This window comes from Oncorhynchus gorbuscha, linkage group LG07 (genome assembly GCF_021184085.1).
Source record: "Oncorhynchus gorbuscha isolate QuinsamMale2020 ecotype Even-year linkage group LG07, OgorEven_v1.0, whole genome shotgun sequence".
Classification (NCBI taxonomy): Eukaryota; Metazoa; Chordata; class Actinopteri; order Salmoniformes; family Salmonidae; genus Oncorhynchus; species Oncorhynchus gorbuscha.
The window spans coordinates 76107100-76120923 of record NC_060179.1 but is presented as its reverse complement, the minus strand read 5'-3'; the positions used below and the strand labels follow the sequence as shown (position 1 = coordinate 76120923).

The window sequence follows — 13824 nt, the reverse complement described above, 5'->3', positions numbered from 1 at the left end:
GCCAGGGTAGTGGGTTCGATCCCCGGGACCACCCATACGTAGAATGTATGCACACATGACTGTAAGTCGCTTTGGATAAAAGCGTCTGCTAAATGGCATATAAAATCATTTCTGGGTAACAATGAAAGGGATAGTTTGGGATTTTGGCAATATGTCTACTTCCCCAGAGTCAGATCAACTCGTGGATAACATTTTTATGACTCTGTGTCCGGTATGAAAGAAGTTAGAGGTCGTTTTGTGAGGGAATGCTAAGTAGCATTAGCACAATGACTGGAAATCTATGGGTATCTGCTGGCAGTCATTGCGACTTTCAGTCATTGCCCTGGAAGTCCCTCAAAGAACTACACTGGACTCTATGCAAACTGGGAACCACATATCCTGAGGCCGCATTTATTCTAACTGGGGATTTAAACAAAGCAAATTTGAGAAAAAACGCTACAGAAGTTCTACCAACACATTGACTGCAGCACTCGCTCTGAGAAAACAGACCATTGCTACTCAGCTTTTCGAAATGCTTACAAGGCCCTCCCCCACCCTCACTTCAGCAAATCTGATCACGATTCCATTTTGCTGCCTATAGGCAGAAACCAAAACAGGAAGTATCCGTGCTAAGGACTACTCAACGCTGGTCTGACCAATCAGAATCCATGCTTCAAGATTGTTTTGATCCCGCAGATTGGGATATGTTCCTGGTTGCCTAAAATTATAACATCGACAAATACATGGATACAGTGACTGAGTTTATTAGGAAGTGTACAGGAGATATTGTGCCCACTGTGCCTATTAAAACCTACCTAAACCAGAAACCGTGGATAGAGGGCAGCATTTGCCCAAAATTGAAAGTGCGGACCACCGTATTTAACCATGGCAAGGTTACTTGGAATATGGCCAAATACAAACAGTATAGTTATTCACTTCGTAAGGCAATCAAACAGATAAAACGTCAGTATAGAGACAGTAGAGTAGTAATTCAACAGCTCATACACGAGACATATGTGGCATGGTCCACAGACTATCACGGACTACAAAGGGCATCCCTAACCGCGTCCTCAGAGCATGCGCAGACCAGCTGGCTGGAGTGTTTACAGACATATTCAATCTCTCCCTATCCCAGTCTGCTGTCACCACTTGCTTCAAGATATCCACCACTATTCCTGTACCCAAGAAAGCAAAGGTAACTGAACTTAATGACTATCGCCCCGTAGCACTCACTTCTGTCATCATGAAGTGCTTTTAGAGGCTAGTTAAGGATCATATCACCTCTACCTTACCTGACACCCTAGACACACTTCAATTTGCTTACCACCCCAATAGATCCACAGACGATGCAATCGCCATCGCACAAGGTCATATTCCATCTGGACAAGAGGAATACTTATGTAAGAATGGCTATAGCTCAGCATTCAACACCATATTACTCTCCAAGATCATCATTAAGCTCGGGCCCTGGGTCTAAACCCCGCCCTGTGCAACTGGGTTCTGGACTTCTTAACGGGCCACCCCCAGGTGGTGAAGGTAGGAAACAGCACCTCCACTTCGCTGATCCTCAACACAGGGGCCCCACAAGGGTGTGTGCTCGGCCCCCTCCTGTACTCCCTGTTCACCCATGACTGCGTGGCCATGGACACCTCCAATTCAATCATCAAGTTTGCAAGCGACACAACAGTAGTAGTTCTGATTACCAACAATGACGAGCCTACAGAGAGGAGGTGAGGGCCCTGGGAGTGTGTTGCAAGGAAAATAACATCTCACTCAATGTCGACAAAACAAAGGAGCTGATCATGGACTTCAGGAAACAGCAGAGGGACCAGCCCCTATCCACATTGATGGGACCGCAGTGGAGCAGGTGGAAAGCTTCAAGTTCCTCGGCATAGACATCACTGATAATCTGAAATGGTCCACCCACACAGACAGTGTGGTGAAGAAGGCACAATAAATTTGAGGCTGAAGAAATTTGTCGTGGCACCTTAAACCCTCACAAACTTTTACAGATGCACAATTGAGAGCATTCTGTCAGGCTGTATCACCGACTGGTACGGCAACTGCCCCGCCCGCAACCACAGGGCTCTTTAGAGGGTGGTGTGGTCTGACTAATGCAGCATTGGGGGCAAACTACCTACAGCACCCAATGTCACAACAACCACCCAGGCCACTGCCTGTACACCTCGTTATCATCCAGAAGGCAAGGTCAGAACAGGTGCATAAATGCTGGGACTGAGAGACTGAAAAACAGCTTCTATCTCAAGGCCATCAGACTGTTTAATAGCCATCACTAGGTGGCTTCCACCCGGTTATGTAACCCTGCACCCTAGAGGCTGCTGCCCCATATACATAGACTTGAAATCACTGGCTACTTTAATAATGGAACACTAGCCACTTTAATAATGTTTACATATTTTTCTTTACTTATCTCATGTATATACTGTATTCTATTCTACTGTATTTAGTCTATGCCACTCCGACATTGCTCATCCTAATATCTATATATTCCTTAATTCCATTATTTTACTTTTAAAGTTGTGTGCATTGTTGTGAATTGTTAGATACTACTGCACTGTTGGAGCTAGAAACACAAGCATTTCGCTACACCAGCAATAACACCAGCAATAACATCTGCTAAACATGTGTATGTGAAAAATAAATAAAAATAATATTTATATATAAACACAGGGAAATCGTGTTTTTTACTACACTGGGACTTTAACACAGATCCTGTCAGTAATTCGTAAAGAAAGGGGAATTGCTGTCTGATAATTGTTTAACTGTTGGCACTGTAAGCAGAGTCATTTCAGGCAAAATGTACTTTCTCTTTTAGGTATCAAATGCTGTATCACTCACTCACTGTTCATCATAACAAATATTGGATTTCATTATTTAGTCTTTCAAAACAGGTTATGTAACAATCTTCATTATACATGAAAAAATCTGGGAAATGACATTAACCCACAACAAACTGAACATCTCAAAGATCAGGGATAACCATTTCCCTGTTAGTCTACACCTGTTGTTTACGACCAGCCAAGGAGCATTTCACTGTTAGTCTACACCTGTTGTTAATGAAGCATTTCACTGTTAGTCTACACCTGTTGTTTATGAAGCATTTCCCTGTTAGTCTACACCTGTTGTTTATGAAGCATTTCAATGTTAGTCTACACCTGTTGTTTATGAAGCATTTCAATGTTAGTCTACACCTGTTGTTTATGAAGCATTTCCCTGTTAGTCTACACCTGTTGTTTATGAAGCATGTGACAGATAACATTTGACTTAGGGTCAATCTACTCAGCATACATCCAACTGTGGGTTACCATGGTTATACTGAAAACTACAATTGAATATTAAATATGCTGTTGAGATAACTGGTTACTTGAGCATTGGTCAGCCAGTATGAATTATGATGATAGTAGTTTTACATTTTTACCATCATGACTAGGTGAGAGTTACAGACAATGACAAGCTTCCAGAAGCCATGACCTGTTTATTAGATTTTCCGTGCAATATATGGAAATATTCTACATTTAAATAGATGCTCTTATCCAGAATGACTTACAGGAGCAATTAGGGTTAAGTACCTCGCTCCAAGGAACATTGACAGAATTTTCACCAAGTCTGCTCTGGGATTTGAACTAGCAACCTTTCGATTACTGGCGCAATGCTCTTAACTGATCGGCTACCCGACGCCCCAATGAATAGAAATATGGACAAAAACAAAAGACAATAAAAACTAACAAATTAAATGACACTAGACAATATGCTCAAATCAACACCGTATAAAACGCCAGCCACTGTAGCGACGTGCCAAGTTAGTCAGACCTTATTTCTAATAATAATTGTATGTGGGAATGTACATACTTTAGCTATTTAAGGACATTCAAACATAGCTTCATGTTTATGCATACAGTAATCGAACAGACGCCACAAGCCGCTTAAACCTAACAGACCGTACAATGTTGGCTGCAGTGACATGTGCCTGATATGAATGCATCTCTACACCAATGTAAGCAAGTGTGATTTCCCTTCACTAATATCATGGAAACAGACGTGTCTTCCACCTGACCTCAACGTCTCATGTAGAGGAGTCAGCCGTGAAAAAACATCCATGTAATACCGCAGGAGAGATAATGTGAGAAAGAGAGAGGGAGCCAGATAGAGAGGAAGAATGAAAGCATGCATGACACAGGATGAGAGAGAGAAAGAGAGAGAGAATGAGAAAGAGAGGAGGAAGGAAGTTCAGATGGGGATACAGAGGACCATAGTGTGGATATTCAGGACCATGGAGTGGATACAGAGGACCATAGTGAGGATATTGAGGACCATGGAGTGGATACAGAGGACTATAGTGAGGATATTGAGGACCATAGTGTGGATACAGAGGACCATAGTGAGGATATTGAGGACCGTAGAGAGGATACAGAGGACCGTAGAGTGGATATTGAGGACCGTCGAGTGGATATTGAGGACCATAGAGTGGATATTGAGGACCATAGTGTGGATACAGAGGACCGTAGAGTGGATATTGAGGACCGTCGAGTGGATATTGAGGACCATAGAGTGGATATTGAGGACCATAGTGTGGATACAGAGGACCGTAGAGTGGATATTGAGGACCGTAGAGTGGATACAGAGGACCGTAGAGTGGATACAGAGGACCGTAGAGTGGATATTGAGGACCGTAGAGTGGATACAGAGGACCGTAGAGTGGATATTGAGGACCGTAGAGAGGATACAGAGGACCGTAGTGTGGATATTGAGGAACGTAGAGTGGATATTGAGGTCCGTAGAGTGGATACAGAGAACCGTAGTGTGGATATTGAGGACCGTAGAGTGGATATTGAGGACCGTTGAGTGGATATTGAGGACCGTAGAGTGGATACAGATGACCGTAGTGTGGATATTGAGGACCGTAGAGTGGATATTGAGGACCATAGAGTGGATATTGAGGACCGTAGAGTGGATACAGAGTACTGTAGAGTGGATACAGAGGACCATAGAGTGGATATTGAGGGCCGTAGAGTGGATATTGAGGACCGTAGAGTGGATACAGAGGACCGTAGAGTGGATACAGACGACCGTAGTGTGGATATTGAGGACCGTTGAGTGGATATTGAGGACCATAGAGTGGATATTGAGGACCGTAGAGTGGATACAGAGGACCGTAGAGTGGATTCAGAGGACCGTAGTGTGGATATTGAGGACCGTAGAGTGGATATTGAGGACCGTAGAGTGGATATTGAGGACCGTAGAATGGATATTGAGGACCGTAGAGTGGATATTGAGTACCGTAGAGTGGATAGAGTACTGTAGAGTGGATACAGGACCATAGAGGGGATACAGAGGACCGTAGTGTGGATACAGAGGACCGTAGGGTGGATATTGAGGACTGTAGTGTGGATACAGAGGACCGTAGGGTGGATATTGAGGACTGTAGTGTGGATACAGAGGACCGTAGGGTGGATATTGAGGACTGTAGTGTGGATACAGAGGACCGTAGGGTGGATATTGAGGACTGTACTGTGGATATTGAGGACCGTAGGGTGGATACAGAGGACCGTAGGGTGGATACAGAGGACCGTAGGGTGGATACAGAGGACTGTAGTGTGGATATTGAGGACTGTAGTGTGGATATTGAGGACTGTAGTGTGGATATTGAGGACTGTAGTGTGGATATTGAGGACTGTAGTGTGGATATTGAGGACTGTAGTGTGGATATTGAGGACTGTAGTGTGGATATTGAGGACTGTAGTGTGGATATTGAGGACTGTAGTGTGGATATTGAGGACCGTAGGGTGGATATTGAGGACCGTAGTGTGGATACAGAGGACCGTAGTGTGGATACAGAGGACCGTAGTGTGGATATTGAGGACTGTAGTGTGGACACAGCTATTGCATTGTTATGCCCTCAACACAGAGGAACACAGAAATGCATAAATCCAAACAAACTCTAATTCCTCTAGTCTATGCAATTCATCTGGAGCCGGCGCGGCCATGTGTCAACACTACCCGCCTCCGAGGGGCGCCATACCACCATGCTTTAACCCTGTTACACACCTTCTATTTACAGTCATGGAGGATTCCTCATTCAAGAGACAGTATTTTACTGTAGTTACTATGGAAACGAATAAAAGACCTGTTTGGATGAGAGAAGCTGAGAGAAAGAGGGGGGTGAAATCCTTTATTATTTAAAAGGATCTCACCCCTTTCTAATTAGTTTTGTCTGAAAGCCCAAGGAAGTGCCTTGGAGTGAATCAGTATTCCAAAAAGCAGCGGAAAATCACAGACCAGTGAAACATTTCAAATGGTTAAAATTTGGTCTTCAGTAGATATACTGTAGTTTTGCACCTGCTATTTTCAGAGGAGACTAAAATATCAAAGATTAGAAGATGAAGTAGCTAAATACAGGTGAAGAGAAGGGTTGCTGGTGTTAAATAACGACGGTATCATGGTTTTTGTTCTTGTTTGTTGCATTAATATTCATTGCTGAACATGACAGCAACAATAATAACGCATAACCGACACATTTAAAGTGTTTGCTTTTCTTCTATACTGTACCACTTACCTGTACACACCCACAGCTTCTAAAAAAGGGGATTCATTGGGTACAGGAGCGGTTTACACTGAGAAATATTCCCACCCCTCCCCCCACAGTCCTTATTAAATACATAACGATTCCTTTCATTAGCCGAGTGATACTGGGGACATTAGTAATCATTTCCCTCAACCGGCAGCAGAATGCGTTTTAACATTCACAGTGAGTCCTCCCTGTCTCACTGTGACTGATCTGCATATAACCCACGTGGCACTCTGGCGTTTTCACCGTCACTCAAGAGGCCTTGGCTTGCAGGCACAGCCACAGCCTTCAGAAATGGCTCTTTCTTTTGCTCACTTATGAACACAACCAGCAAATAGCTTTGTTCACCTCTTTATCATCAGGCAAAATAAGCTCAATTCAACCACAGACAAGAGGGTTAAATGCTCTTGCTGGAGGGGATTATGTGTGTTCTCACATACTGTAATGTTACGTTCAGGCATGTTAAAAAAGGCTCGGCAACTGATGTACGGTTCCCAGATATCAAACTATAAACTAGAGGCTTACAATGGATTTCCTCAATCAATATGCTGTTTCAGCTAGCCAAAATCTGACATTGACCTCGAACAAAAGATTCCAACTATGAAGAAGACATAATTTCCCTTCCTTTCATTGATTTATAACGTGTTCTTTAGAACACGGCTTTAGTGTAGCGTATACACACCTACGATCCTCCTTGAAGGTGACATAAATAACATATTTCTAGGATTAGACATAAACATAACTGACAAACAATACAAGCAAATGAAACAGAAACATTTGCTTCACATCACCTTGGTTTTCAGAGTGATTTCCAATTGTGCCTGCTGTGTGCTTTTCACTTTCGAAAAAATACAAATAATATGGAATTCATATCTCCGATCAAATGTTGTGTGTCATTGAAAGCAGGCTATATACAACTGTTGAGAAAGGTCATAAACCAGAACAAGCCATTTTGCTCACTACTTTCATACATTTTAGTCTTATCCAGAGCGACTTACAGCAGCAATTAGGGTTAAGTGCCTTGCTCAAGGGCAACAACATATTTTTCACCTAGTCGGCTCGGGGAATCAAACCAGCAACCTTTCGGTTACTGGCCCAACGCTCTTAACCGCTAGGCTACCATTTTCTTTCAAGCCCAGGGTATCGATCAACAAAGGCCATTGAGCAATTGTGGCATTTGTGAATCAATAACATCATGTCTCACCCTTACAATCCACACACTTCTTCTTTATGGAGTCTAGGGATTAAAAAGCAAGTGCTCGGACATCTATAAACCAATGTTATGGGACCCCACAGAACATAGCCCTTCATTGTCACGGTTAAACAATCTTGATAATGGCAAATTATATTTCAATAAGCTCTTAGCGGAAAGACCTTTTCCCATTGAAATGTATGAAAGATTCAATGAGACAAGAACGTTACTAGAGAACACTAGAATGGAGAAGCAGACAGTGATCCTGAGGTCCTCAGCTGCACTACGAGTTCAAGCTAACTGTGTCCATGACCCAGCCATAACTCTAATTACACAACGCTATTGAATCGTTCCATTCAGAATGACAAATGGAATGTTTAAGCCACATCCATAATGCACAATGGTCAACAAGGGAATGCAGCTCATGGTAATAATTCTCTAGCTCTCCACCAAACTAAAATAAAATAAATAATTAAATGGTTAAGGGCAAACAGCCAAATATACCATCAGTGTGAGCAAATAAATGATCTGGGAGTGACGAAATGAAAGCTATCCCTCTCTAGGTACAGAAGCTCAATCTAAAAGGGTCAACTAATCAACACATGCTGTTTAAAAGCTCAAATCCCTTTCCAGCAACTCCCGAGACGGAACCCAACTCCCTCTCCTCAGGACATGAAACCCTGTCCCCGAGAACGCATGTCCATGATCTTATGTAAGGTGCGCCCCCGACAAGGACGGGAGATGGGGGGAGGGAAGACGAACGTGGCTGAACACGAATGGAAGACAGGATGGGCGACGAAGAAGACTGACTCCCCGCAGACAAAGGCAGATCCATGGTCTCTCTGAGCGCCGGCAGGAAGAGTTACAGACAGGGGTTAAGAGTGTTAGCAATGTAAAACCATTATACAGTCCCTCCAGGATTTTGCTGGGATTTTCTGTGATATTTGTGAACAAAAATACTTGATTTTGCTGTGGCAATTCTGACATTTTGCATGGCAATACGTGATGATCTTGTCCAATTTGAAAATGCACTGACAAGGGAAAAAGTTTGTTGATATGCAACTTGATCTAACCATATTATGCGGTAAATGTACAGTGATTGGTTGAAATTGCGAGACCTGTTCTTATACTGCATTGATGGGTCAGTTTTATGCGATAATATTGCAATGATTTGACTGTTTATGCAGAAATAAAGCAGGGATAGGTCAAAATTGCAAACCCTCGCATAATATATGGGAAATTGTTGGTTTTGCAAAATAATTTGCGATCGCAGAATAGCAGAATCCTGGAGGGACTAACTATAGATCCAAGGCTTCATTTGTAGTTCCTCTCCTGATTTGTTCTGCAGTCTCCTGTTGTTGTATATCCTTCTAAACTAGCTCTAGTGTTTGTTCAGTTTTCGACCCAGTAGGGTCTAGACTAGAGACAATGAGCTGTTTGCTTTGCTTCAGCTGTGTCTTGGTGCACAAAACCCTCTCTATTGTTTATGTGAATGCCGGAGTAACTTCTTAATGACATACAATCAGATTCATAAAAGCTCCAAATCTCTTAACGGTAGGAGCTCAGGTGGATTTTCACTCATGAGTCTCACACTCCCCCCCGCTAGATCTGACACTTGATGGAATAAGGGAAAAAAACAGGTGAAAATTAGTTTTAAAAATTAGAAGCAAGCGAATCTAGCTTGTTTCCTTGAAAATAGCTTATATCCTAAAATGATCAGCTTTATGCATACATCTAGAAATCTTTATTGAAAACAACATAATTCCATGTTCATCATGTCGGCTATAACACTCTGGTGTGTGTCTCTCACATCCAAGTCATGTCTCCAGTGGCCGTGCTGCTGTAAGGTAGAGGCTCAGTGTGTGAAGTGGCAGGGTGGAGGCATAGAGATGATGTGGCAGCAACTACACAGCCACCTGTCTGAGTTTTTGTCTCCTCAGAGACGCATGGGCATGAAGGAGAGAGAGAGAAAGGGGGGTGGGGTGAAAGGACGAGTGAGTGGCAGTTGTCACCGCCCAAGCTCTCACAACTGTCAATAAACTGCTAGAAAGTTCAGCCGTGGTCTTTAAAAAACCAATACTTCCTTCTTGTGCAAAGACAAAAAGGGGTCCACAAAACCTTTCGGTGAAACCCGTAAAAATTGGCTTGATATTAGCCTTGATTGATAGTGCCGATGATAGTTAGCCTCGCAAGCCACCTGATCTCACAAGCTTACATGAATGGTTCTCTCCCACAGAGCGGTAATCAGTCTGTAATTAAGAGGCTAGATGAGGGTACCAAGACAAATCAATTAGACTTGAAGGGAGGACAACAAGAACTCAAGCTACTCTCTCTGTGATAGGCTGTTGGGAATCAGATTTTATAACCGTAGGCAAACTGAAAAGATCTTACCTTTACACGATGGTAGGACCTTGTCCCATATAGGTTTTCCATCTGAACCGATAACACATGTGATTGTGGCTGGTCCAACAACAGTATATCCAGAGTTACATTGATAGGTCACTGTGGAGGCCAGTTTGTAGTCCATGCCCACGCGACTGCCGTTCATGATATTTCCAGGGTCAAAGCATGCCTCCCTGGGTTTCTCTGTGGAGTAGAAAACATACACAAGCTTAAGATAATGTATCATGCAGGACAATTGACCCTGAGCAGAGAGACTTTATTTCAATACAACACTAAGGAAAAGGAAAAACCATAATAATTTTTGCTAAAGCATTGCAACTTATCCATAAATGCAAAAGAAACTCAGCAGTTGAAAAGCCCAGATATCGGGAACAGGCAGGGCATGGTATCCTGGTTTACAGGGTGCATTCAAACAAATCAGATCAAATGTTATTAGTCACATACACATATTTAGCAGATGTTATTGCGGTTGCATCGAAATGCTTGAGTTCCTAGACCCAACAGTTCAGTAGTGTTTAACAATTCACAACAATACACACAAATCTAAAAGTAAAAAAATGGAATTAAGAAATATATAAATGAACATTCCAGGGATTCTCGGAAGCCGCTACTGATGTTTCTCTATGGTGAACCTTCATGTAAGAAGCAGAACACAGGGAGTGTAGAGTACAAAAGAGCAAGTAGAGTTGCTCCAAGGAATCCTCAATAGAAAAGACCAGCACAGAGGGGAATGCAAGGTAAGCATCTGGGTCTGTAGGAAATATGGGGGAAGGGGGGTGGGGGGTGAGGGCAGCCAGTGTCCTTAAGGGAACAGACACTAGGAGAAGGACAGTTGGAAAAAGCTCTGGAGGTGGTGCTTGTATACACTGCCAAACAAGATGACAGCTAACAGCCCACTTTTCTCTGCTGCCTTGTGCTTTAAGAAGCAGTGAAAGTTGGAGGGTAGCGGTGGGAGATTTTATCACTGAAATTGCTATAGTGCATCGCAATTTCATCCGCATTCCAATACCCAGAGAGGGAAAATGCTTCTCAACACACAAGGCCAAAGTATACATGCCAATGCCCTCAACCTAAAGCTACATTTTGACATGGATTTATGAATACAATTAGAAATAAAGTAGTAGAAAACATCAACAAATATATGAAGTTTATTACAGTAATAAGTATGAAAACAGAAAAGGCATTATTTTAACCTTCTCAACATTTAAATTACCTTAGTTAATGGTGCATGGATGGGAGAAACATATGAATATAGGAGAATGATTTACAGAAAAAATGAGCGTAGATTATATTTTCAATTAGAGAGAGAGAAGAAACATTTGAGTGCTTTTAGCCTTGGGAGATGACAAATCTCACTGAGTTCCCATGGAAGGTAATTAACTGTTTTTATTGACAAAAGCACAGTTAAATACAGGACCAACAAAACAAAACGACAAATTATGCCATTGATTGGTTTGAATAAATCTTCCAGGAAGAACGAGACGTTGAAGTGACAAAATACTATACACATCTGTGTTCATGTGTTTTGTGACTTTCATTGATTTTCTGTAACAAATCAAACCAATTATCCAGTTGATCTACAGTAGTTCTATCATCAATGCCTTTAATCAAAAAGCATTTCATAAAAAGAAGTAGGTTGGAATACATACTGCATAGCTGTGTGTAGACAACAGACAAAATAAGGACATCTAGCTGACAGGAAGAACAACATGCAATAAGGCTTATAAAAACACGTTGTCTATATAATGTATTCTCCAGTTCCTGGAAATCTTTCATCTTAGAAATCTATATCTGTTGAAAGCATTTTTTTTATAGAGACATAAACCTTACGATATGGCCAATGCTATACACTTTCATAGAAACCTAGGGTCACCTCCTGTGAGACTAACATGTTGACAACTTGCCTTTGAATTCAATGGCAAAGCCAGACATCCCGAGGGAAGCGTCACTCCTGAAAGCGAGGAAGAGGCTGTTGCCACTGCTCTCGATGCGCTCCGGGGCCTGGTTTCCCTGCAGGCTGCTGATCAATGGGCCGTTGGAGTTATCCCCCTCATAGATGTGCAGGAAGTCATAGCTGGGCTCCATGTTGAAACTGGAAGTATGCAATAGAAAACAATGTTTATTAAAGACTGATGCCTGATTCACAGGTTGGCATATATTGGGATGATTCGTGTGCTGGAGGCAGATCTGCAGTGTTTCACTAGTTGGCCACCAATGCGGCAGGGTAGCCTAGTGGTTAGAGCGTTGGACTAGTAACTGGAAGGTTGTAAGTTCAAACCCCCGAGCTGACAAGGTACAAATCTGTCGTTCTGCCCCTGAACAGGCAGTTAACCCACTGTTCCTAGGCCGTCATTGAAAATAAGAATTTGTTCTTAACTAACTTGCCTAGTTAAATAAAGGTCAAATAAAAAAAATCTGATTGTAAACCTAACCTTATGCCTAAGAATATTTTTGTTTTCATAACTTTTTATGATATATAGCCAATTTTGACTTTGCCACTGGCCCATCTAGTGAAAATCCAGGACAAGATTCATCCCAAATAACATCAATCTGAGCCTGAATTACACCGTAGGGCCAACCAGAACCATACTCTGTTGGCTCGGATGTTCCCATTCACATTTATCTTCCCAGCAACTATTGCAAGGCCAGGCCAGTTCAACTCGCCTTGGCCCTACATTGTGAAGCAGGCATGTGGGGGCCTGTTTGTACAGTCTGTAACTGCCATTCGAGGGATGGTGAGCAAGTAATGTTCTGATGAATCTGAGATCAACTGATAAGAGTTCTTTGGGATTATACTCATTTGAGCCTATGTAATTCCTGTGGGTTGTGGTGCTTTGTAATTCGAGGAACTATAGTACATTTCATCAAAGCTATTCCATCTATAAGTATCATCTAGGTATATGGCGTAATACAGTAACACACATTGATTTGGATAATATTTGAACAAAGGCAAACTATTTCACCTCAAACACAGATTTGTTTGATGTTTGTTTACAGTAATTACCAAACTGACAAAGACAGAGTGGATACACTCCTTCCATCTGCTCTTTGACCTTGCTCCTTATTACCGTCGGTGCCTCGCAGCATAGCAGGAGTGACATACCTTTTGAAAATTAGGGCTATAACAAAGTCAGGGTTGACTTTAATTCTCCAGTCACATTCCTTTCCTGGTGGGTACGGCTGTGGATAGTTGGGTGATAGAATCACCCCAGCAGGGCCTGTCACGTTGCCGCCGCAGGTAGCTATCACATCAAGGAGAGTGAGGGCAACACACAGGTTTTAATACGACTTGTCTCCATCACGTTAACTGTTTATGTTGATTGAAGTGACAAAACAGGCCACCATGCACAGACGTTCAGTGACAAACAGTAGCCATGGAATTCCTCCCTGCCACTGTCATTCAGAAAGGTTATTCACATCTTTGCTTCTTTATTTTTGCCGTTGTGTGAGACTTGTTTGAATGTCAATTCAAGCGTGAGCCAAGCAAAATAAGACTCCATTTGAGTTTCAATCCTGTCAATCATGTACTTGATGGGGAGGGTTTGTAAGAGCAACATTTTTCTAATCTTAGTAATCTTCCACCATTACAAATGATTCTGGCTATAAATGGCCTTCCATCAAACAATTATTAGTGGTGTGGTAAACATACCAAACGACTAGAAGT

The 13824-nt window shown here is 42.3% G+C and overlaps 1 protein-coding gene across 1 annotated transcript in view; it reads right to left on the bottom strand.

Annotated features, from left to right (window-relative positions):
* The window catches only part of LOC124039049 (CUB and sushi domain-containing protein 1-like), a 180886-nt gene that overhangs the window by 80679 nt on the left and 86383 nt on the right, over nucleotides 1-13824 (bottom strand). Inside the window, exons 25-28 of the mRNA XM_046354929.1 lie at nucleotides 13264-13402; nucleotides 12058-12252; nucleotides 11036-11045; nucleotides 10149-10341 (exon numbers count right to left, since the gene is read on the bottom strand). Coding sequence (XP_046210885.1) covers nucleotides 10149-10341; nucleotides 11036-11045; nucleotides 12058-12252; nucleotides 13264-13402 — 537 coding nt within the window. The remainder of the gene's footprint in view (nucleotides 1-10148; nucleotides 10342-11035; nucleotides 11046-12057; nucleotides 12253-13263; nucleotides 13403-13824) is intronic.